This window comes from Tetranychus urticae, chromosome 3, assembly GCF_039701765.1.
Source record: "Tetranychus urticae isolate SD_2017Ah chromosome 3, NJAU_TeUrti_SD_1.0, whole genome shotgun sequence".
Lineage (NCBI taxonomy): Eukaryota > Metazoa > Arthropoda > Arachnida > Trombidiformes > Tetranychidae > Tetranychus > Tetranychus urticae.
In genome coordinates this window covers 15,585,918-15,612,600 of record NC_142960.1, presented here as the reverse complement: position 1 = coordinate 15,612,600, position 26,683 = coordinate 15,585,918, and the positions used below count along the sequence as shown (strand labels likewise).

Genomic DNA, 26,683 nt, shown 5'->3' with positions numbered 1-26,683 from the left:
TGCAAACTTGAAATCAAACTGAGAAATTATCATTATTCGAGTTGGCATCGACTGTGTTAGCCTCGTCTATTTTGGACTGGCTATTTGACCCTTTATCTTAAGTGAGATGAATGCCAGGAATCGGCCATCGAGACAACGGATATTGGTATCGCATCAATGTTTCAGAAAGATACTGAATTTAAAGCCTCAGATTCGAACCATGAGCTTTCGCAGATTAGAGGACCACAAGTTTGAACTCTCAAGGTCATTTAATATCACTCAGTTATTTGACCTCTAAATGAAATTTGAAGGTCGTTTTCTGAGATTGAAAACTTTTTCAGATTGTTTGATGTTTGTTACAAATTAAAACTTAGAAGATAAATGAATTTTTCTCCAAACAATCGATTAACTGAACGGTAAGGAAACACTCTTATCCTTGGTGAGCACGAGTTATGAGCATGTAACAAGCAATCTAAAAAAGTTTTCAATCTCAGAAAACACCTTTAAATGTCATTTAGAGGTCAAATAACTGAGTGACATTGAATGACCTTGAGAGTTCAAACTTGTAGTTCATCAATCTGCGAAAGCTCATGGTTCGAATCTGAGGTTTGTAGCAGTAACCGTAAAACTGTAAAACAATGACAAACACCGAAAAAAACGCCCGGTATTTTTCTTTTGCTGTTCTGACCCATCACCGTTTTGTCCTTTGGCTATTTTTTGGACTGTTTTGAGGTGCAATCTTATATTCAGCGTTTTAAAGATGTTCAAACAGTCCAAGGTATCATAAATGCTTGTTTAATCTCAGCTTGAACCATATGATCGTAAATGAGTTTCTGTAGAAACAAAAAAGTGTTGATCAAACGAAAAAGTCTATCTTCGAAATCTTATCAATACGATTAGACATTGTCTGACATGACTAATTGTGAGTTTAACATGAACAAGAGAAACCAAGAAATTGAGAAATGATTTCAATATAAACACAAAACTTGATTCACCCAACAGCAATCAAGGTTATGAACAACTTTTAGTTTTCTCATTCAATTCCTTATTTGATGATTTTCTAGGAAAAAAATCTGATTGATTACCAAAAGGCGAAACACTTTTTTTTATTCATGTAACTCTTGAAACGCACCTTTCATGAGTTACTTTTTTTTGTCTTTTGTCTTTTCATTCCATGTGAAACAAAAAGTCCTTTTCCATGGTTCTCATGTTTTCTCATTGAAACTTAATTGATTGTCTGATTATCACCAGACTTTTCATGAAACAAGGTCTTTCAAATGCTGTTGAACAACTTTCTATGTTACTCAAAAAAAATTTTGGGCAACAATTTTTTCCTCTTTTCTTTATGCTTTTTGGTTTCACTCAACATCATTTTATACTTTTCATCGCAACTCATCGCAACACTGTGGGTGTTGGTTAAGCTTACTTCATTGATTCAACATTGAAATTGTGTTTAATTGTGTTGTGATTAACTTCACCTTCTTGTTGTGCTGCATTTAAACTCGTCATTTGTGTTTGTTATCATTTGTGGTTCTTTTAGTTTCTTTCATCGGTTGGTAAGCCTTGGAAAGACTCATTCAACCACAACCCAATTATCAACAATAATTCAAGAATCTTTACTCTCTTTTCAGAGATAGAGACGGAAATAATCAGAGAAGAAGAGAGAGAGAGAGAGAAAGATATTCCTCCTTTTTTACAGTTAAGATGTAAGAAGAAGAAGAGGAAAACCATGGTAATCAAGATTAATCAGTTTTGATTGCATTGGATTGCAAAGTGAGTCTCACAATGCAGCTCAACAAGTTGTCTTGGTGATTATGTGATTAAATTCATTCTCATCAACTTTCATTTTATTAACACACAATTGGTGCTACTTTTTTTTCCTAATATTTATCATCAAGATAGATCAACTAGAGTCTGAAAGATCATCGTAAACTTTGTGTCCAGCAATGATAATCAACTGTATGGACAAAACAATGCCGAGAACGTGAACCAAATGTTTTCAAAGCAACGAGTTTCTTTTCATTTTTTTCTGTTTTCCTTTTCTTCATTTCCATTGTTTTTCAAATTTTCCCTTATTTTACCTTCTCTGTGACATTGCCTCGGATTCCAATGGATATTTTTATTTTCACCAGATTTGATTGTTAATTGCTTATCAATCAAGTTTGATGTAAGTTAATCTTTTCATGCAACTTTAAGATCGCTTGGTGTAACCTGTTGACTCTTGATAGATTGTTTTGCCAAAATTGATTCACTTGATAAACCGTTCAATTGTGATCATCAATTAATCAATCAGTTGAATTACAAGTAAAGTTACCAAAAGACTAGAAATGAGGAAACCTTTGATATTCATTTTGGGTAATGTTAATGTCCCCACGATTGAATAGAGTTTAATGAGTTTCCGTTTAATTGTTGCAATAAAATTCAATGGAAATAATAGAATCGTTGAAAAATATAAAATAGATGATTCTATTCAATTGAATGCTGCTAATAATAAAATGATTTGATACACGCAAAAGCACTTGAACAAGCTAATGATGATAACTTAAAGCAAATACGTAAGTCTTTTGATTAGTCGAGATTGTTGAGTTTAATGTTTTTGAGGAAATCTTTTTGGCCTTTTTTGTCCATTTGTCAAATGTTTCAATTCTGACTATGAAAATGAAGTTGTAAATGATTTGTAAATTTGTTGAAACCATTTCCATTGGATTCTTGATTAATCAAAATGCAAACACGTTTTCAGTGTTGATTTATTAATTGGTTTGATTATTTATTAATGAAGGTTGAAAGCAATGTTGAACCACAATGTTGACTTGTTACTTAATCTAAATCATTGATCTAAATTGTAATGAATCTGAAGATGATAATGATGATTACTCTTGGTTAACGGTAAACAAGATGATAGGTTAAAGGTAAACATGATTTATTTAAATGAGATTTACCTGTTAATTGAGACTCAAATAATCAATTTAAATCTGTTTACTTGCAATTCTCATTGACTTTACCGTTTCTTTGTTAATGATTTCATCAAAACCTTTTTAACTAACTTTCATTGAATCAATTTAATTTAAACATTTCATTCTTTGGCTTTCATTTACAGTTAAATTACATTGTAATCAAGTGGCAATCAAGTGGTAATCAAGGATTGTTGGTGTAAATTGAAAAGAATTGCAATTTTCGTTTTAAAAGTGATTAACCCAAAAGTGCCTTTTGTGTTTAACAAGTTGACTTTTTGTTTTGTTTTCCCATTTTTTTGGGTTTCATCTTTACCAGTGTTATGAGCCTTTCTGGTTCACAGTTTTCCAGTGGATTAACCAGAATGACCAGGAAAAAAAAGTCACCTTCTCCTTATGATCGGATAAATATTGATGATGATGATGAGATGATTATTGAAGGTTATTTATGGTCTTTAACAAGATCATTTGTCTTCTGGTTTTCGGGTTTACTTTCAGCTGGATTTGTTTTCATGTTGACAACCTGGAAGCCAAGTTACCTGATCAAGTTTACCCATAAACGATGTACTCTTGATCAAGCGGATCGAGTTATCTTAAGGGTAATCAACATTTTTTCCAATCAAAGAGTCAAACTAAATCAACATTCATCCATTCAATCAATTATCATTATTAATGTCAATACATTTTCATTTTTATTTCATTACAAGTACCTTTCTTCATTACTGTTTATCATTCAAACTAAGCAAATAATGAGATTGAATGAAAGTTAGATTACATTTCACTTTTTGTATCATTCATCTTCAGTATCATTGTAAATTATATTCACTAATATAGTCTTCATTTCATGGCTTTTACTGTCCACAGGATTCATATGGTGAAGAGTACGTTGAAAAGGTTATCAAGCCTGACTATACGAGAAAAGAACGAGCTCAGTTTTCACATTTTTTTCACAAAAAACTGAAATACCTTTGGAGACCCGAGTTGAGCCAATTTAGCAAATTAACTGGACTTGAGAAGGAAAAGTGCGGCTCAATATATTCAATGAGCGATGGTTTAACCAATTCAGATGCTAAAATACGCCAATCATTGTATGGAATCAATTCAATAATAGTTCAAGTTGATTCAATAACAAAGCTAATCTTGAGTCAAGTAAGTTTAACCATTTAATGTGTAAAACAATTTCATCAGCTAAAGAAGAAATGTTTTCAACTTGAAATTTGATGAGCAAAATGTTGTTCAATGTTGTATCATGTGTTAAATGTTTCAAAATGAATCAGTCAGGAATAAAACAAAGTATCAAGAAAACAAATCCATTGCACTCTTTGGATGATGAATCCAGTGAATGACCTGTCAATGATTGCAAATGAAATTAGATAAAAGGTCAAAACTATGGAAATAAATTTGGTACCAAAAGGTCAATGAAACAAAGAGTCGCAAAGGAAGAGTAAATTATCAGACGCATTACAATATTGGACATTAAATTATAAATAAATGCCATATTAATAGAGTTACTATTATTATAAAAAGACGATTCAATCAGATTAAAACTGAACCAGTTTATCACTTAATAGTGATTAGTTAATTGAATAAAGTAGACTTAAGATGACCTTTTTCAAGATTACGTTTTTCATAAATGCTTGTAACACTTGAGACTCCAGTCAATGCACAACCAAAGAGCTGTTTAGGTTAGGCTATTGTACTTGAGTTAACTTGCCACTTTAATGTAACAATCAAAGATCATTTTGAAGTAGCAAGTAATTTGAATTGATTGCAAGAATCAATTTATTAACCCGAAACTATGTGTTAATTGTTGTAGATTCAGTGATCCGTTTGCTTTGATTAGTTGAGATTTATTTCAAGTAAATACTCAATGCTCTTTCACCTGTTTCGCTTGACCATTGTGAACCACAATTAGATTAATCAGAAAGAATCTTTACTTAAATCTTTACCAATTTACCTGATATAGAAAGCAATTAAGGTAAAAGTAATCATAATCATCTATTGAGTCGACTTTTGTGGTTCAATAAAAATGGTTGATTGAAACAATTAATGTAATGTTATCCAAATTGAGTTGTGATTAAAGTTGAATGATATTATCTTTCAAAGAGGCTAATATTGAATGTTCAATATTGATTGCGATAAACGTGATCAATTAATGATTACAATTGAAGTAAAAAATTTAATATTGGATAACAAATTCAACATTAATTGCAATTTGATGAAATGGTTTAAAAATATTCACTTTTGAATATTCAATTTTTAAGAGCAACTTGAAACTTGTTGATCATCTTAATATTATCAGCTTGTCAAAACTCCCAGTTAATATTGATTACAATGATTACTCTTTTCCTTTGACAGATAAGCAATCCATTTTATATATACCAGATATTCATAATACTTGTTTGGATGGTTCAACTTTACTATCAGTTTGCTGGATGCGTTTTATTATTTTCAATCATCTCGATCACACTTCATGTTCATGAAACTCGCAAGGTATTTTGATTTACACTTTTAATCATTGTTAATTGATCAATTGGCTATTTGATTTGAAAACAAAAAGATGACAAACCAAAGTGAAAGTAAGAATGAAGAGATTTCTGGTTTGAACATTTTATTCATTGAAGTCCATCTCTTTGATTGAACCACATTATGTAAAGATATGAGTTTAGATTAATCAAAAGTCTGATGAAATTACGATTTAAAGTTTCATTTATAATGAAAGTTTGGACAAAATGACTTTTATTATGTCGACTATTTATTGCTGAAACTTGTTTTGTTTGCCTGTTCATATATCAACACCAACTCGTTGCACCAGTTTATCAAACATGTAATGAGATTCATTTGTCTTAATTTAAATCTTATTCTGAGATAAGGCAAATGGTTATACTATTGTTATCATTATCATCATTATCAACGTTATCCTCATCATGAAATGGTCCAACCATTCCAAGTATAATGTTATAATATATTGTACAGGGAAAGCAGCTAAAGGCTAAACAGGAGGAGAGATGAAAATAAGAGGAAAAATAAATGCATTAAATAAATGTTATAATATTCAGTATAAACAGAATGGAAAAGTTAAGAATAAAAAAAGGACAATTTGGAATGGCGAATGATATAACCTTTATTATTGCGATTCTTGCTTCTTATCATTACTGTATCATGATTATGTATCATCCTTGTGAGTAGGCAAAAAATGGCTTTTTACTTTCATTTTGTTTTCACTCTGATTATCTCAATTGTTATATCTTATTAACTGTCAGTTTTCGTTGATTCCTTCATCAGACTTTCATACCAAAATAGATTTGTTTCAATTTTTCTTTCTTTCTTTCTTCTTCATCTAATTCACTGTTCATTTCAAATGATGTAAATTATTGGCTTTCATTGACGGTAAATGGTTGATATTGAAAATTGTTTGTCAATCCAATGGACATAATATAATGTTCAATTGAACCAATTGTTTTCCCAATATTTGCTATCATTCATTTTCATGTTCACACACTTGTTTCATGTAAATGTAAATATCACCCTTTCATGTTGCTGGGAATGTTTAATGGAAACAAAGTGAAATGTTAATCAAGTGTTGATTTGTTATCTGATTAGAAGAGACAAATGGATCATTTAATATCAATCAAGTTACGAATTAATAGAGAGCAAATGGCTTGAATATTACATGTAAATTGAATTTTGGACATTCAACAATTTTTCAAGGCATTTCTTTTCTTCCAACTTACATCTTCAGTTCTAACAAGGCAACCTAACGAACTGATAATTGGTTTCGAATGATTCTCTTACAATTGAGGTAAAAATGCAGAATATGACATTCAAAGCTTCCATCTTCGAGTATTGAGTTTGGAACGTCGACAAACGTCTCTACAGTCTTTTCAGTGACTCCATCTAATAACTGCTCTTGAGCTAGAAAAAGTTCATGTTTCTGTTTCAACATAAATATCAATAGAAAAGAAATTTTTCAAGAAAACAGGCGATGAAATGCTGAGAAGGTTGAAGCTAATTCCATGTCCATTCCAAGAAAGCTCAATGTACTGATAGCGAATGAAATCTCGATATCGATTAGTCGACTCGTGAGGTTACCTTGTAACTCTTGAGTCTAGAGTCTTGAATTTCAAACTTGATTTGCACCTGACTTGGGTTGTATAATAATGTATTGGATTGTTTAAAGCATCAGTTTATAATGGCAAGTGCAAGCAATTGTAAATTGAGAAAGTAAACTGGATTTAACGTTGAAATTTGTTTGATGTTTGAATCTAAATCTTTATAATAAAAGATTTTGCTTATCAAAAGGTTCAATTGATGGATTCAATAGATGTTCAATATTTTATGAGAAACTGTTTGTTGGAGTGAAATGATTAATCTAAAGATTTGATCGGGAAATTTGAAACTCATTTTTTGACTTTAATTTGAAAATCACAAATTGTCAGAACCTTTGGTTGGTAAATATTAACTTTCATATTGATTATGTATTTGGCAATGTAAGATTCTGATCATTTCTGGTTTCTATCAAATCTATCAATCTATTAATCAAGATTAATGTTTCAATTTTTAATAATTCATTTGGAATGAACAATTTATTCTCGGAAAAACTCGCCCAGTAAAGGTTTAACAATAATTTGCTTTGGAAAACAAACGATTAATGAATGAATGATGAACTGATAAAAGGAACATTCTTTTTTTTGTTCAAGTTAATTGATTTAACCCATTCATTGGTATTAAACGTGATCCATTAAACATAATGAATGGTAAAATAATCAAATCGAAATCGGAAACTCAAAAACAACAGCAAATAAACAAATGATAACAATAACAAGTTGAGATACAAATAACATGTAATCAAATTAAGGTGATTATTACTTTTGAAAAGCCAAATGATGCCAATAATAAAGGCAACAATCAAAAATGCTCTTTTTTTATTCAATATTAAAATTAAATTAACCCTTTTTACTCTGCTATTTGTCTTTTTGCTGAGGTTGTTTAATGTTAACATCATTATTATGATTGTTGCAAATTGGTTTGGTAAAAAGGTTAAATTAAACTAAATGTAGTTAAACTGTAGTTAATTTATTTGATTAAAGCTATTAAATAGTTTGCTAAAGCTTTTGGTTTTCATTTTTTTTCCTCCTGACTCTGCCTTTATTTGACATAAAACAGGTAAAACAATTTAATAACAATAACCATTTCAAATGGTTAATCCTGTTTTATTTAACTATCAGCTTGCCATTATTGAGTCTTAACCATATTTTTGTGGTAACAATCAAATTTTGCGGTCCAATCAAACTACTCATCAACTATCAAATTGTTTTCCGTTGGTCTTTATTTTTGCCATTCACTTGCTGTGTATCTGTAAATGGATGGATTTTTGTTGTCAGCTCATTATCACAGCAATATTCAGTTTCACATGAAATCCGTTAATTTGTTAGGCTTTGAGTTGTTTGTCTTGTGAAGATGAAATAGAGTTGATTAAACGGTAAGTTAATTGTAGCTTGTTTGAATAACTAATGGTTGAATCGCAGTATATTATTAATAATCTAATCAATGTGTCAGAATGGTAAAGCAAAGAAAGGTAACTTAATAGTGGATAACTGAATTAAATTAACAAAAGTTAATTGAACAGGTCACATTGAAAATGGTGAAAGTTAATCATGGAAAGTTGAATTAATCCTTCTTGAAATTTCACGTTATTTACGGTCAATTGGTGTATCATTTGGTTCAATTTGGATTGATTCTTGTCTGATGTTTTCCTGAAATCAAATAGCCAATTTGAATTGCATAAACACTTGAAATTCAGCAATTTATCAACTAATCTCGACAATTGGTAATTGTTAATTTTGATTTTTCTTTTCTTTCTCCTCTTTTTCTTGGAAATTTCATTTCATCCTCTATCTTTTGTCCTGCATTTCTCTTTAAACCAAGCAAAGCATTGCACTTCGTCAAAAAGTTCATTCAGAATCTGAAGTGGTGGTTCTCCGTGAGGGCATCATGACTTCTAAATCATCCACTGAACTGGTTCCTGGTGATATAATTATCCTTGCACCCAACTGTTCGTTTGTCATCGAGTGTGACGCAGTCCTTATATCTGGCTCTTGTACGGTAGATGAAAGCATGTTAACCGGTGAAAGCGAGCCTATCAGTAAAGTTGCTCTAACTGATGATCCAAATGTACTTTATTCACCCAATACTCATAAGAAGAATACCTTGTTTTGTGGAACGGAAATTATTCATGTTCAATCATCTGATAAGATCCATGTTAAAGCATTGGTAGTCAGAACTGGTAAGTGATCAGTAAAATATATAGAAAGCCTCTGTATAGTTGGAGCTCCAATCATTGATAAATAATGGATGACTGTAAAGAGAGAGAGAAAATGTAAAAAAAGAAAATAAGATTATGAAAACAAAGTTAACTCGATTACTTTTAAATTAGTCTTCTTATTGAGATGTAAAATTTTCGTTCGACAATTTTTGATAGCAAGAAAATTGTAAAATAATCATTCACCTGAACATTTGCCAGTTTATATCATCATCATCTTTATCATTATATTCACATTAATATTCAACTAATCCTTGGAGAGATTCAATCTTGATGATGATCAAAGTATACAGCCCCATGTAAGCACAGGACATGTCAAGACAGCAATCCATTTTATGTTAACATCATTTTTTCTTCGTGTCCTGGATCAACAATGCAAATGGATTGTCACCAATTTCATCTCGCATTATTAGGTTAATCAAGCAAAGTAACAGTTGATTAATATTGTGTGTGTGTGATTACAATTGACTATAGCAAGTAAACTTCAGAAAGTTACTTTAATAAGTCACTTATAAGAAAAGTGTAATTTGGTTAGACTTTTTTTGTTGATCGTTAATATTGACAATAGACTTTAAAAGCCTGAAGCACTAAATGTGGTCATGATTGTTGAATAAGATGAATATTATGAAATTGAAAATGAAGAGGCCTAAAGGTGTAAACACAAAAGGACAAAATCTCATTGAGATTTGTGAAAACTGTAAATAGTCAAAGAGAGCACAAAACACATGGGGAAAAAAGCCAAAGTAAAAAGCATTTTATAATAGTATTTATCTGCAAATAACCACAGCTTTTATTGTAAATAAAGCTGACTATATTGATTTAAACACAGCTAGGCAGTAAATTAGATTGGAGTAACATTTAACATTTAAAACAATTAAATACTGATTAATAAAAAAGACATTAAAGTGGAAATAAAAAAAGGGTTTGTAATGGGCGATCAGTGAAGATTTGTAATTATGTAATGAACCCTCAATCTTTTGCGGGAAAAATGAGACATGTTTACTTTTAATAATTGGCCATTTTAATTTTATTTTAATGGTCTTGCTATTTTAATCTGGACTCTTATTGTATTCAAGTTTATTGATTATTTTTGTCCTTTCTCATTGATTTAGGTTATTCAACGACCAAAGGTGAACTGGTTAGAAATATATTGTACCCAAAGCCGGTTAACTTTCAATTAAAACAAGATCTAATCAAATGTATGATACTCTTTTTCATCCTGGGAATACCTTCCATGGCTTACACTGCTTATATTTTTGTCTCTTATGGAGTAAGTATTACTATTTTACTTTTGTATTTCATTAATATCATTCAATTCATGTTCATTATTATTCTGATTAGTGTTAATGTAGTTGTCACGTTGTTGAATACAATCAACCAAGTTTGTTTCGATTATTTATACTTTCTCCATTTCTATCTTGTTTCTTGCCAGTTACAATTTTAATTCACGGGTTAGGCTTATCATGCATTCATCATGTTTACCAAAAACATTTAGTTCACTTTTAAAGCATGAGTTAACTCATTCCATTTTCAAATCAACACCAGAAATCTTTACACTTTCTCGCTTCTTTTTTAACTTTTTGTTACATGAAAGGCTGACTGTCAGCTATTGTGCGATATAAGTGTCAGTAATTGTGTTCCAGTAAACTTGCATTAGTTTTTAGTTACAGATTTATCCAGAGATGATTTTTGTAAATTGTTTTTACAAAGCGCTACTATTGTGTTTATATTTCATTGTTATCATTCCAACTTTGAACTGTTTTTTTGTTTTATTCTGGAATACAGTCTGACTCTGTCTACTTGAGTATGGTTAAGGTTTACAATCAACTCTCAAGCCTATTATTAATAATGTAACACTTCAATGAGTTTACGTAAGAATGAAAGTAAGCATCGTTTGAATTGATTTTTATGATAAAAAACAAAATATTGATAAAATTTTCCATATTTCTCATTCAAACATTTTACAATTTGAAAATGATTAACATTATTCCTCTTTTTGGTTAAGGTGTCAAGATTTAGCATTAACATAATTTTATTTGCAATTTTTTGCCAATCATCTTCAATATAACGATAAAAATAAATTAGCATTTACATTTTTATTGTTATCATTATTACATTACGCGGAAATAATCTATGAAGGAAAATAAAATAATAACAGATGAGATTAAATTGTAAAACACATTTAAATTAGTACGGCTCTGTTGATTGTGGTAAACAAGCAAACGAAATTAGCTTCATTCTTTGTCATATTTTTTGTCTCATGTTGATCATTATCATTTTAACCATTTGTTTCATATTTACTCCTGATTTATCGTTATTAGGCATCTCTTTATGACACAATAATTATTGTGGTTGATATTGCAACTTTTTTGGTTCCGCCACTTTTGCCTGCTGTGATGACTTCAATAAATGGCTATGCTCAAAAGCGTCTACGTAAAGCTGACATTTTTTGTCTCGATACCAATTTTATAAATGCTGGAGGAAGCATTGATATGGTTTGCTTTGATAAAACTGGGACACTTACTGAAGACAGCATTGACATTGCCGGTGTTGTTCCCTCTTCTAATGGACTCTTTGGTCGTCCAGAGAGAAAAATGACGACTCTTGATCGTTATAGCACTTTGGTTGCTATTCTGGCTAATTGTCATTCCTTGATTGAACGCAGTAGACGACTTGATGGAGATAGACAAGAGATTCGTATGTTTGAGTCAGTTGAAGCAGAATTTCGTGATGATACCTTTGTTAATGAGAATGGTGCCTTTGAAAGGTTACCTGATCGTCTGATTGGCTTTAAAAGAGGGCCTGATGATTTGATTTACGGTCTTATACGGTTGTTTCCCTTTGATTCGACCCTTCAACGAATGGCTGTAGTTGTTAAACGAGCTCATACAAATTCATATTCAGTTTTAATGAAAGGCGCTCCTGAAGTGATTCGCACTTTTTGTATTGATGCTACAATACCTAATGACTTTGATTCCATGTTAGCAATGTACACTCGAGATGGGATGAGAGTTATGGCGGCAGCTTCACGGTCAATTGATGGTGATTCAATCGATCTAGCTGGTTTAATGAAAATACCTCGTGAAGATCTTGAGCATTCAATGATTTTTGAGGGTCTCATTGTCTTTCAAAATCAACTCAAGCCCGAAACTGAATCAACCTTGTATGCTCTGAAAGAGGTTGGCATACGCTCCATCATGGCTACAGGTGATAATATATTAACTGCTCTCTCAGTTGCCCGTGACTGTGGTATGATTGATGAAGCTGATTCGGTTGTACAAGTTGAAGCAAACCTAACCGATAATGGAAGCCTGGAGACGCTTTATCGATACGTCAAACTGCCTGGAATTTCAGAGAAACTCAACATTGACGATTCAACAATGAAGTACAGTGAAGAAATTATTACACCCATTTTAAAGAAACGTTGTTGGCACATTTCAATAGAAGGAAAATCATTTGAACTGATTCGCAACTATGATCGTTCACTTTTGTCTAAAATTGTGCATCGTGGGACAATTTTCGCTCGCATGTTACCTGATCACAAGTTACATCTTATTGATGAAATTCAGCGACAAGGGCATCAGGTTGCCATGTGTGGAGATGGAGCCAATGATTGTGGTGCCTTGCGTCTAGCTAATTGTGGAATATCTCTGTCAATGGCGGAAAGTTCAGTAGCTTCACCATTCACATATACCAAGAAAAATATTGAATGTGTTCCCATATTGATAAGAGAGGGAAGAGCAACTTTAGCTGCCACTATGGGTGCCTTCAAGTATCAAGCTTCATATTGTTTTGTCCTTCTTTCCTCAGTGTTGATCCTTTTCTGGGAAGGAGCTAAACTCTCTGATGGTGGATTTGTATTCATTGATATTATATTGAACATGTTTCCACCTCTTGTTTTTGGCACCACCAAAGCTTATCCCAGATTAACTCGACATCGACCTTTACTCTCATTGTTTGATTTCAACCCACTATTCTCAATATTTTCATTTGTTTTCATTCAAGTCATTATTTATTTAATTGCAAGAGAATATCTTCTAATTCAAGAATGGTGAGTATTCATTTCAATCTGATGAATAATTAACAGTAAAACCTTTTCTTATCTTCAAATTGCATTCAATATTAAAAGAAACAAACAGAAACAAAACTCTGTACAACGTAAGCTTTTTGCTCTTCTTTAGTTAATAACTTTGTTTTTCCAATCTTAAAACTCAACAATCTATTAACTTAATCACTAAAACAATGATTAATAATAATAGTTAACATTAGCTAACCAGGGATACGATTCAACAATTCAAATAATATGTAAATAATCCAATTACAAAGTATGTTTGATTGAGTTTAATTAAACACACTACTTAAAAAATATGGATTGTTGGATGCAAACAAAAAAAAGATTGTTTGAACAGCATTAATTTATTCAACAGATTGTTGTTTTAATGGAAAACAATTGATAACAATTATAACTAATCATTTAAATTGTCTCATTTAAAGCTAACTAAAAAAGCAAATTTGATCAAAGTTAAAGGTTACCATTTTTAAACATGATTGAACATCATTTGATGATCAAATTGAGAACTCAAAGCATTAATAGTTCCTTGATAGCCCTTGAGTTGTATTACAAGAAAAGATAGGGAAAAATGTTTATTATTCATTAATTATTTCTTTTTATTAATTAAACTCTTTAAATTATTCAGGTTCGAACCATTTGTATTCAATGCCACTCAAATTCATAGGCCTGAACCTTCACATATGACTCTAACCATTTTATCAGTCAATACAATGTCATATGTGATAGCAGCAATAATATTTGCCTCTGGTCCACCTTTTAGGATGAGTTTTTTGTCAAATAGTAAGTATTGTTAACCCTTTTATTTTTTACCTAATCTTTCATCAAAATTATTAATTAATCAATTGTTCAATTGCACTTGTTTCTTTGATTCCACAGAAATTTATACATTTGTTGTTTTTTTAAACCTTTTACTGGTAATCATCGTAACTGTTTACCCAACTCCTGGTTTTCTGTTGGATTATGTTAATGTAAGTCTCATTTTTACCAACAAGTAATATTATCAATTACAATTAACTATTATTAATCAAATTATTGTAATTATATTCAAACTTGTTGATGGTTTAACTGAAAAGCGATTTCCACTTTTCCACCATTTCCACATAACTCGGGAGTAACCATTGAAAAGCAATGCTAAAACATCTTTTCACTTTAAATGCAATTTACACTTGAATCTGTGTTTAATGAGGTGGAATAAAATTGTAATTACTTTTGCACAATTTGCGTAACAATGATGACAATAATCAAACTATTATATGCAAAAAAAAGGATTGTAAGCATTTGTTGAATGCTTGCTCAGCGCTTGTTGCATTTTCTCAAGAGTAGCAAGAAAAAGCAAACAAAAATTGTGTTGTAAACAATGAACAAAATGAATACGTTGTTGTAATTCATTCATTTAATTGTTTTTTCTAACTCAGTTAGTTACAAATTTACAGTTAGTTAACTGTTTATCGATCATCATTTATCTCCCTTTGTAATTTAACATTCCTATTGAGACAGCTAACATCAATAAATTAACACAGATAGTGTAGACTAGTGTAAATGTTTTCATACACTTGATGCTTGTTTATTCATTTATTTGTATTTTTGTTTCTTTCATTGAAAACAGTTTAAAGATGTTCCGGATTTTGAATTCAAATTGACATTATTTTCACTGGGACTGGCAAATCTTGGCATCTCGTACCTTTGGGAAGTCGTTTTCCTTCAAAGTGGCCAATCTCAACAATTTTGTACCAAATTTACCTCATGGAGAAACAAGAAACCTTTGTATGAACAAATTGAGACTGAATTACAATTACAAGACGACTGGCCTCCAGTAATCAAGGGTAACATGGGTAAACGAGATACTAGTCAATCATTATCTTCAACTGACAATTGGATTCATCATTGTAACACTTTACCTGTTGATCATCGAATCAGTTTGGATTCCAAAAGGACTTTAGTAACATTTACTAACCAAGAATATAATGTGGAGGCTAAAATGTTTGACTAATTATTGTGATATAATATTTTTGATAATTTACTTGAACAAATTTATTACTGTTGAAATTGTTTTCTCTCTGGATAACATTTATTCATCGTTATCATCATCATGATCCTCATCACTACCATTGCCAACATCATTATTATTACGATGACCACTACCATCAATATCATCATTACCATTAACAGTAACATCATGCAAATAAAGTCATTCAACTGTGATGTGAAGATGCAAAGCTGCCATTCCATTGAAAGATTGAAATTGGAGAAATGCTCAACAAGATGTTGATCAATATCTTTATACAACCTCTTGATTCCCTTTCAACTTAAACACCATTTAATGATCAATCTATTTTATAACTGTTTTGGATCAACATTTTAAATTGTAATTAAGAATATAAATTATAATCTAATTACTTTCGATTGGAAAATGATGATTAAACAGCAACTTGAAGTGCTTCGTCGTGCATCCTCTTGCCATTCAAAAAATGTCTCAATGAATAATCAAGCCATGCTGTTGATGCAATTTTTTGTGTAAATTATGGAATCTTTCAATCTTTTTTCATTACAATCATTGAATGATTAAGAAAAATGAAAATTACGTTAACTATTCATCTAAAAATGGCAACAAAAATGAATTAGAGTCGCTTTGATTAAATATAAATCAGCAAAGAAATTACAAGAACTTATAAGGAGTTAAAGTTGGAAGGCAAAATGAGACTCTAAACTGGTTTCAATTGATTAGACGGTAAAATTGAAAGCTGATCAGTTTTCAATGGAAAGACAAGTCAGTTCAGTTCAATTGGATGAATTGTGTGAATAAGATTCACATGAGAATAATATTGGAATGGAAAGAAAAGTGAAGACAAAAATAAACTGCAATGGCTTAAGTTGATGTATTAGGAGACAAAGGAGTATTAAAATGAGGAGGAAAAGGGACGTAAATTAATCATGAATCATATGAATAAGCAAAAGAACTGAACATCTTTGTGACTCTTCATCTAATCATGTTCATGATTACCATTCATTGAAATAAACAGAGCAAAGCTTTTCTCCAACAAATGTTGAACTAAGGTTACTGAACTTGATGTCAACTAACAACTTATTTTCATCTTTACGCGATCATCTTCTGATTAGGACAATCATTATAATCATCATGATAATGATTGAATTCAATTTACTTGAATTGTATAAAGTGATCATAAACGCTGATCACAAAAGGATAAACAATCAATTTGATTGTAGATCAATTATCATTCAATCAAATGTTGAACCATTATCTGTTGCGCTTCATTTAATACAATTATCTTAATTGATTCTGATACAAAATGACATCATGATTCGTGAATCATAATTCATAATTATTTAGTCATTGAAGATAGTCACAGATGTAAATTGGTTAATAAGAAACTAAACTCCTCAAATTCATCATTTTGTTCATATTAAGATAGCGTTTTCAGTGAAATGATCAATTTTGATCAAAGGAAAACCTTTGAGCAAACTTGAAATAAAAATATTATATCAACAGATTTCAATCAATTAAAACTTGAATTATTTTCATGGAAAGGATTTATCGCGATTTTGGGAGAAAAATAATTTCTTTTGCTTTTTTCCATCGATAATTTTCCTTATTTTTCACCACAAATCCACCACATTCATGTAAATTGGCGTAAATAGCTATTATCAGTTCAATTCATGATTATAACTAGACTTTATTTTTGTTTTGTTTTCTCTTCATTTTTCCAATTAATTGTAAAAAAAAACATTCTGATGAATTTTTGTTCAACTCTACATTTGGAATTGCCATTAGCTTGATAATGATGTGATTATGAAAGGATAGGAATCGCAAGTTCCCAGAATATTTTGTTAAAAACAGATTCTCTGGATTCGTTTTGAACCTTTTTTGATATGAAGATCAATTTTTGGTTTTTATTCAATCAGTTGTAACTTATGATTTTACTTAAATTTCTGGTAATCATAAATATCGTCATTTTGATCATCACGATGATCAGTAACCAGTAACCTGGACAACTGTTGATTTAACTATTATCCATCCAAAAACTAAACATTCCATTCTTATTATATTTCAACTTCTATTGAAATTATTATCGCTTTATTATCTTTACTCTTTCACCTTTTATGTTTAGTCAATTTTTCTAGCTGGTTGAGGCTGAAAATTCACAAAATAATAGCAACCAAATTCAACTTGACAATCAAGCAAACATTTTACCATATTATACAGACAATTAAGGTTGTCCAATTCGTATGATGCACTTAATGGTATCCAGTGAACAGTATTGGTAAGATTTTTTCATTTTGACAGATTGAACACTTTTTGGAATATTCTAAAGGGTGTAACGCGTAAGAAGTGAAAATTATCTTATTTTGATAAGAATGAAGATGAAGATGACAATGATTAGAATGTCCAGTTTGTGTCTTCTTCTCTTTCTGTCACATTCTTATCATTGTCATCTTCATCTTCATTCTTATCAAACTAAGATAATTTTCACTTCTTACGCGTTACACCCTTTAGCATTAATTTATGGTATTATTACTCAAACTTGGAAATGAAAATTATCCAGAAAAGGTTGAAATCAGAAAAAAATGTTCAATTGGACCTCAATTGCCATCTGTTGTCAGTTGATGAACTTAACCTATGGGCAAAAACCACTACTGAATTTAATAAAATATAAATCAACAAATTTCGACTAATTGAAATGAAGTGCAATAAAAGCTCAGTGAGAATAACGTAAATCTCAAATCATTTAATGATTTAAGCAAATAAGGTCTATGAAATATTTGGCCACCGATTGGTGATATTAATCAAGTTTCAATTTTTGACCATTTTGTATCATTAATATTTATGGTGCTACACACTAGTTCATTAATATATTGATGAAACCCTTGCATCTGAATCAAGGTAAGAAGTAACGAAGAATTGTTTGTCAAGTTATGACCTTAAATGAATAAAGGCTTAAAAATCTGATTTTGCCTTTGGTGAAGAACCATGTACATGTACATGTATTTGTCAACTTCATAGCAGGGTTTTGAAGGACCGAAAAATGGAAAAATTCGACCTCAAAGTTGTTAAAAAAGAAGTTACTCGCCTAATATATCCCAACATAGGTCAATTGAAAGGTTAGGATCGTCGTCGAAACTAAATTTCGTGGACATTTGATCAAAAACGATTTTTCAAGCTTTTAAAAAAGACTTTTTCAAAAAGGAATTCGATTTCGAATATTTTGAGCGATTTTTGCAAAATAAAAATGTCAGAAGGTGACCTTTCTTCTGTAGATGCGATGCTGGTGTTTTCTGCAGAATTATCTTAATGCGCGACATAAATCTCGATATTAAAGATAGCATCTACTTGTTGGTCTTATGTGTATCTTGAGTTTTAACAAGAGTTGTAGTGATACAAGTTGCACTTACCTTAACTTGGTACAAGTGCAAGTTGCTAGTTAGGTTCAAGTGCAGTTGTACAATTTATTGTACGCAAGTTGAACCAGAATTAGGTTTTAAATTAAGAGATGATAAGATACACTCAATTATTGTTAATTTGCCAGTATAAAAATCTTCGCTACGTCTCCCACACCTTGGATTATGTGATTAAAATATGAGTAACATTGTCATGCTATTATTTTTAATTATCTTGCTCTAAATCAATAATTTCTTACCCATGATCTTTTCTCAATAACTGATAGAATTGCTTCAGCGATTTATAATTACATCAACTGAAACCTGTGACTGAGGATCTTTTATTCATCTCAAGGAATTTTTAAATCCATTTCGATGCTTGAAAATTCTGTTTCACATACTTTATTAGAAACTCATGGAAATAATGATCAAATGAATTGAATACTATTATAGTTTGTTAATTATTTATAATGACAAGAATCTGAATCAAGGGCAAAAATAATGGGTTTGTGCCTAAAGAGCTCATTCAACGATTAAATATTTGCAGGCGATGAATTCATGATAAAATAAAAGATAATCCAGTGCAATTAAAACTAATCAGATCGATTCTTAGAAAATTGTTATTTTATTTTTCGAATCTTGGCGCCAAGCATCTTTCGTAACTAGAAGGAAACTAACCATGGTTACTATGGTTTTACTAACGGTGTTGATCATCAAAACCGCTAAACATGAACATATTTAAACATCAAAATTTTATGATTAATTACAACTTATGATTAAGTCCTATGATCCTTAGTCGAATCACGAATGGTTAAGACCTCACTTGGACTGTGCTTTGTTTACTTGACAGTTTCTCAGCTTGAGAGTTTTATTTCAAGTTCAACTGTATCTAAAATACTGATAGATAGTTGCCACAAACAGGATAATCGTATTGACTCAACAGGTTACGAATTTTTGATTCAGTAGGAGTTAATTGGAGGATTGACACATTTTTTATCTCTAACTGACTCATTAAATTGAAACTTCGATGATTACAATATTTTAATAATCTACGTCAACTCGATTCTGAAGAACGCGTAAATGTTGAGCAAAAAGAAGCTCATCACAACCAATTGAAAATTGCCATTAACGGTAAGATTAAGTTTCTTGAATATTTATATTTCATCAATCTAGTGCAATAATTGATCTCAAACAACCCTGAACTGTTTTATTGGAGAAAACAATTGAATCAATAATAGATGTGAGTTTTAGCCAATCAACGAAAAGGAAAATGAAAATTGCCCTATGAGTTTAACTGGAATGATGAACTTTTTAATCCTTTGAGATTTCTTATTTTCTTTGACACATTGTTCAAACCTTTGGTCTCTACTTATTGCACCCTTTTGAGTAATCAGCCATTTTTCCAAGAATAGATACTTCAATTATCAAGATTTTATACTCAATTAATCTATCACTCGTTTAGAGTGAAACGTTTTATCCTTACTTTTCCTAGCGGGAGTTGTTTTTGGTATCAGTGCGATTTAAGCTCGAGCCTCACTAAACCATGGTATGTTAACATTCACATGTAAGTAATCATAATATTGCAAAAATCAATCTAAATTCCGATTATCGATTGATTTATCTGAAGATATCTTCCATAAATGAAACTACTAAACCCTTATTACTCACAGTTGTAGTTAAACAAACACCACTTTATTTATAAACCTCAAACCTTCAATTTTATTTTGTGATCATTTTAGCTATTTCTTATGCCATTAATCCCAGTGATTAATTACATTGGTGTCCGTGTCCGTACTTTTTATTGCTTCAACAATCATCATAAACAAACTGTTTAATCATTAAAAAGAAATCAAAAAGTGTATTTGAGAGCTACATTTCAAAATGGCATCTCTACTTTGGGAACAATTGAAAGCCATGTACAAAAAGGATTGGCTTATTAGAAAGAGACATTGGATTGTCACAATATTTGAACTATTTTTGCCAATTTTAATGGTTGGCATTCATCTTTATTCATTGCCTGATAAATCTAACCAAATGCCAATGTCATCGTTACCTAGTAGAAAGTCGGAATATAACTCACCAATGGTACAGCAACTTTCAAAACATTCGGATGAATACTTCTATTATGATAATACATTTTACTGTTACTCTTATGGAAAACTCTTTTACTATTCACCAACTGGAAATATTTCAGACTTTCTGAGTCCAGCTGTCTCAGAATGTGGCTTGCGTACAGTTGCTGAACAAAGTGAATATGACGTGATTAAAGACTGGGGTGACTCAATTGATAACATCTATACGACAAGTCCAGCGCTTTTTATCCATGAACTTGATCTAGATAAAGGTATCGCTAATTACACCATTGGAACTGGAAGATTAGTATACCGTGGACCTTGGTCTGATAGTTCCTTTACACCATCCTATCAATCATATGTGAGCCCCCAGTCAATACTTAACATACTATTGGCGAGTTATCCGAATGGAGAAAACCTTACGCACGACAGTTTCAGTTATCACTATACCAACAAATTGTTTGATGAAGGTGATCCAAGTAGTGAGCAAAATTATGCAAATAATAAAAATGGTGACCCAACTCCAGACCCAGGTAAAACACCAGATGCTGTGGACTTTTATCAGGCTTATACTTTTCTCGAAGTTGGCTTTCTCTATGTATCTACAATTATAGCACGTCGTATTATTCAAGAGAAAGCGACAAATTCAAAGGAATTACTGAGAATTATGGGATTATCTGATGTCATTTATTGGATTTCTCACTTTATCAATTATTTATCCTTGAGTATTTTCCATGCATCTGCCATTACAATATTGTATTCCATTTCTAAGAAGAATCCGTATCCTGGTTGGAATGGCGGAGTATTTTGGTTCAATTATTCCTTCCTTTCTGTGGCCAATATTCTTTTTACATTTACATTTTCAACGATATTGACTCGCCCGATAATCGGTGTTCTGATTGTAATTGTAGGCCGTGCTGGACTATCTTATTTAGCGTTTGATGCTAAAACAGATAATTTTAATCTTCTCTGGATTTCACCAAAAGTATGGTCATGTTTGCTTCCCGAAGGTCAACTTCATTATTCAACTTACGATATGTTCTACTTCGGGAAAACGAAAAAAGTTTCTTTCTCAGATTTGTTCTCTTCATTTGATGTTGCTGATAGTGTCAGTTTCCGATCAGTCTATTTGACAGCTATTATTGCATGGTTAGCCTACCTTGTCTTCCTTTGGTACTTAGATGCTGTGTGGCCTTGGCAAACTGGAACACCGAAGCCATGGTATTTTCCAGTTTCACGATTCATAAGAAAATCAACAAATAACGAAACCCTTGATGACATGGCACCATCGTACAACTTGGATGAAATCAATGCCAATGCTGATAAAAATGAAGCAGAGCCAAGTGATCTAAAAACCAATATTCAATGCACCAATTTGTATAAAGCGTTTGGGTCAATGGGCAATAAAAAGTTTGCTGTAAATGGACTTGATATGAATATTTATAAAGGTCAGATAACAGCTCTTCTTGGTCACAATGGAGCTGGTAAGACGACGACAATGTCAATGATAACAGGATTACTCCCACCTACATCGGGTAAAATTTTGGTCCATGGTATAGATGTTCATCAGGATACTGCTGCAGCTCGCCGTTGTATTGCTTTGTGTCCCCAATCTGATTTGTTGTTTGAAGAACTCACAGTTACAGAAAATCTTGAGCTTGTTACTGGTTTACGAGGCTTAAGTCCGCAAACGAAAAAAGATATAATACCATTGAATATAAAGCGAGTCAACTTGACAGATAAAGCTAATACACTGGCTTCCAATTTATCGGGTGGTATGAGACGTCGTCTTCAATTGGCTTTGGCACTAACAACTTCATCGGAAACATTGATTCTTGATGAACCAACATCAGGTCTTGATCCAGAATCTCGACGACAGTTATGGAACCTCTTACTGGAATTGAGAAAAGATTTGTCCATTTTATTGACAACACATTTTATGGAGGAAGCTGATGCTTTAGGAGATCGTATTATCATCATGGCTTCCGGTAAAATCAAGTGTTCTGGAAGTTCGATGTTTTTGAAACGTCAATTTGGAGCTGGAAACTCAATTAGAATAGCCAAAGATACTTGGTCATTTGAGCTTAATCGTTTGGATACTCAAATAAGGTTTCACTTTCCCAATGCTTTTGTTACTAGTGAGAGTAGTGAAGAAGTTATCTACCAACTTAGCCTGGATTCTGACGGATCGGACAAAAAGTCAACTTCATCTTTGATTAGTTTATGTGATTATCTTGATAACAATTTGTCAACTCTTGGCATCACTTCATATGGCATTTCCGTTACAACTCTTGAAGATGTTTTTCTGAAGGTTGCTGAAGAAGATAATGAAAAAAGACAAACAAATATTCAGATGGAAGATAGATTATTTGAAATTAATAAGATACTTGACTACACAAAATTGACAGGATTTGCATTGACTTTGCAAAGACTCAGAGGTTTGGTGATGAAACGTGTACATTACATTAAAAGACATTACAAAACCATTGGATTCACCATTATCCTACCAGTTCTGGTCATATTACTAACATTTATGGCGACGAGAAACGTAAAATCTTACATTATTGATTCATTTGATGATTATCCGTATCCAATTGATCTAAATTTGAAATCGATTTATGGTGAAAATGCTAAAGCAGTTATCCGAGCTTCTTCCAACAAAAGTGACCCTTTCATTGAAGGGTATCGTACCATCATGAAAGAAGCGGGAATCGAAATTGTTGAAATTCCATCTTCTTTGTCAATGGATGATTACATGAAAACAAGTAAACAAACTGGAGAACAATTTATGAGAGAAAACATTATCGGCATAATTGAAGACCCGAAACGTCTAAAAGGTTATACTATCTGGTACAATCCAAAGGCATCAATATCTCTTCCATTGAGTGTTGACGCCTGGACCAATACTTTGATTCGAATAAGTGACGAAGCTAGATCAATGTCAAAAGTAGTTACGACATATCTCCCAATGCCTAATCGAGCCGGTGAACAGCCACAAATACTCTCCATGGCATCTCGTATTATGACAGCATTATTTTCACCAATCGCTTTCAGTTTTATTGCTGTATCATATTTCCTCTTTCCCTCCACTGAATCTGCAAATAAGGTAAGAAATGAAAGATGAAGAGATTTCGTGGTAAATTGAAGCAGTAAATCACAAAATATAACTTACTTTAAAGCCATTTCAAAAAGCAGTCTAAATCTTTAGACGCTTGCATATATTGTTTGTGTTGCAACTGATCTCCGTGCACTTGACATTTTCTCCATTTTAATCTTAGATTTTATTCTGAAGCTCACCTTTTATAATTTATTAATAGACTTTAATCAGAGTAAAGTACAGATTACTACAATAGCTAACTCTTGATTTTAAACCCTAAAAAGAGCCATCTAGTGGTTCTTTCATTCATGAGAAATATCATTGAAATTTTCAAGTTGAAAATGTTTATATTTGTGAAAGACTGCTACAAACAATCAAGAAATATAATTAATAATGAGTAATTTTCTTTTTGATTTCACAGGCTAATTTGATTCAAAAAATGAGTGGTATTAAAGCTCCAATCTTTTGGTGCAGCCACATTATCTTCGACTTTTCTTATCATATTATTGTGTCAATAATGATGATTTTAGGAATCACTATAATTGATCGCTTTATTTTCACAAGCAATGAAGTATTTTGTAAGTAAAGCAATGTTGCAGTTTGTCAATTAACAATTTTTCAATTGAAGAGTTTTTATTCACATTCTAATATTAACATTTGCTTCTTATTACAGTTTCTGTTTTCATACTTATGTTACTTTATGGTTTGGCATCGATTCCATTGTTTTATTTATTCTCATTTCTGCCGATAGAACCTGCTCGTGGATTTTCATTATTAGTTACCATTTCACTTATCGGTACTCTTATTGGTTCAGGGTTAGCTGCAATTTTGGTTGCTTCAGATCAAATTAAATCACTTCATGTATTTCTTGGAGATCTTTTTCCGCCTTTTGCCATGTCTTTTGGTTTGTCCAAAGTTTATTCCCAAGTAACTTTGATCAAAGGATGTCGTAAATACAATGCTTGTGATCCTGGTAATTTATTGTCTCGTCCCATCTGTTGTGATAAAAATTCAGAATATAAAAAGTATGAACCATTTGCGTGGAAAAACGATGGAGTTCTACCTGAAATTGCAATACTTTGTCTGGATTCAGTTTTATACATACTCATTCTAATCTTATTAGACACTAATTTACATCGTTTCAACTATTGGTATGATTCAATACGGAAAAGGTTATCATCATCACCTCAATCCCAAGGTGAAGTTGAAGACGATGATGTCACTTCTGAAAAATATCGCGTTGCCCAGTTAATAACATCGGGCAGAGTCAACACTGAAGCTCTGACTGTAAGTGAATTGAGTAAAGACTTTGGTTCATTCAGAGCAGTCGATAAAATTAGTTTTGCTGTTCACAAAGCGGAATGTTTTGGATTGCTTGGTGTCAATGGAGCTGGTAAAACGACAACATTCCGAATGTTAACTGGTGATTTGATGGTTACTCAAGGCGATGCTTTTGTTGAATCATATTCATTGAGGAAAGATTTATTGAATTTCCAACAGTCTATAAGTTACTGTCCACAATTTGATGCTTTGCTTGACAAACTGACGCCCCTAGAAACTTTAACATTATTTGCTCGTATCAGAGGTAAGTTTCATAATTTACTCATGCATTTATTATTACCATATTTCATATTTTAATTTCATTTCGATTTAATTGCAGGAATGCCTGAAAATAAAGTCAAAGAAAATGTCAACTATATAATCACATCAACTGATTTAACCCAATTCACAAAAACCTGTAATGAAAATTTAAGTGGTGGTAATAAGAGGAAATTATCATTAGCAATTGCTGCTATAGCTAAACCTAAGGTTATGTTTCTGGATGAACCTACTACTGGTGTTGATCCGGCATCAAGACGTAAGATTTGGTCCACATTAATGCATCTTCGGGATACAAGTGGCTCATCAATAGTATTAACTAGTCACTCTATGGATGAATGTGAAGCTTTATGCTCTAGGATTGGTATAATGGCAAGAGGAAACTTTAAATGTTTAGGTAAATATAGAATCTTTATCAATGGACATTCTTTTTAACAATTATTCACTTGTAATTAACCGATTTTATTTTAATATTTAGGTTCAGCTCAACATTTGAAACAAAAATTCGGTCAAGGATACACTTTGGTTATCAAAATTAATCAAGAAGCCTTGAAAAAAGATGGCGAAGTTGAGAGAATCCAAAGATTTATCCAAGAAAAGTTTCCAAGTGCAATATTACGCGATTTTCATCAAACTATTCTTCATTACCATGTTAAGAATGCCTCAGCTCGATGGGGTGAAATGCTACGAGCATTGGAACAAGGAAAAAGTTCACTAATGATTGAAGATTTCACTTTAACTGGAACAACATTAGAACAAATTTTCCTTTCATTTGCCAAAGAAAGTTGATCTTACAAATGTTATCATATTTTGTAACTTATTATCAACATTAAAAAGCCATTATTTTGTATTATAATTCAGTCAATTAATGATTCTCATTGAGCACCATTAGAATCTTTATTTTATTTTAATAAGATCTAATTTCCTCTCATTTTAAGATCAACTCTCCTGTCTTGCACGTAAGATTCATGAATTTCAATTGAATCTATGATACTTGAATTTTTAGCTGAAAAAGCTGTGTCTTGAAAAATAACAAGTGAAAATTGACAGATTAAAAAGTCTTCAAAACAGTTTTTTAAAGGGAAGTCAAAACTAGAATGAGATGTTGAGAAGCTGCAGAGAGAACGATAATCTCGTGAACTGAATTTGGGTTAAGGAGGAGTACGGAATTTGCCTGAGAAATAGATTTTTAGATGT

General features: G+C 31.6%; 2 protein-coding genes and 1 long non-coding RNA gene across 4 annotated transcripts; 2 read left to right on the top strand and 1 right to left on the bottom strand.

The window, feature by feature from the left end:
- The first annotated feature begins 1,114 nt into the window (after positions 1-1,114).
- LOC107363983 (putative cation-transporting ATPase 13A5) lies at positions 1,115-16,366 on the top strand. 2 transcript variants are annotated; one of them, XM_015931261.3, is made up of 10 exons: positions 1,115-2,146; positions 3,077-3,529; positions 3,795-4,079; positions 5,289-5,423; positions 8,859-9,216; positions 10,365-10,522; positions 11,574-13,303; positions 13,950-14,104; positions 14,201-14,292; positions 14,931-16,366. In XM_015931261.3, the coding sequence occupies exons 2-10, from the start codon at positions 3,254-3,256 to the stop codon at positions 15,312-15,314; spliced, it is 3,573 nt and encodes a 1,190-aa protein (XP_015786747.1). In that variant the 5' UTR covers positions 1,115-2,146; positions 3,077-3,253; the 3' UTR covers positions 15,315-16,366. The 2 variants fall into 2 exon arrangements, with proteins under 2 accessions (XP_015786747.1, XP_015786748.1); XM_015931262.3 differs by having other exon boundaries at positions 1,382-2,146; positions 8,864-9,216.
- LOC107363997 (uncharacterized) lies at positions 7,466-10,171 on the bottom strand. Its single transcript, XR_001569041.3, has 2 exons — positions 9,439-10,171; positions 7,466-9,288 (listed from the first exon to the last, which is right to left on the bottom strand). It is a non-coding gene; the product is annotated as an uncharacterized LOC107363997 (long non-coding RNA).
- Positions 16,367-20,444: 4,078 nt separating the features above from the next.
- On the top strand, positions 20,445-26,342 carry LOC107363981 (phospholipid-transporting ATPase ABCA3). The gene is made up of 5 exons (XM_025161241.2): positions 20,445-23,896; positions 24,309-24,465; positions 24,561-25,472; positions 25,548-25,883; positions 25,965-26,342. Exons 1-5 carry the CDS (start codon positions 20,600-20,602, stop codon positions 26,273-26,275), a joined length of 5,013 nt encoding a protein of 1,670 aa, XP_025017009.1. The 5' UTR covers positions 20,445-20,599; the 3' UTR covers positions 26,276-26,342.
- Positions 26,343-26,683: the final 341 nt, after the last annotated feature.

Coding starts and splice junctions, on each gene's coding strand:
- LOC107363981 (XM_025161241.2), top strand. CDS start 20,600: ATGGCATCTCTACTTTGGGAACAATTGAAAGCCATGTACAAAAAGGAT. Junction 25,473..25,547: donor ATTATTTGCTCGTATCAGAG/GTAAGTTTCATA, acceptor ATTTAATTGCAG/GAATGCCTGAAAATAAAGTC. Junction 25,884..25,964: donor AGGAAACTTTAAATGTTTAG/GTAAATATAGAA, acceptor TTTAATATTTAG/GTTCAGCTCAACATTTGAAA.
- LOC107363983 (XM_015931261.3), top strand. CDS start 3,254: ATGAGCCTTTCTGGTTCACAGTTTTCCAGTGGATTAACCAGAATGACC. Junction 3,530..3,794: donor CGGATCGAGTTATCTTAAGG/GTAATCAACATT, acceptor TACTGTCCACAG/GATTCATATGGTGAAGAGTA. Junction 9,217..10,364: donor AGCATTGGTAGTCAGAACTG/GTAAGTGATCAG, acceptor TCATTGATTTAG/GTTATTCAACGACCAAAGGT.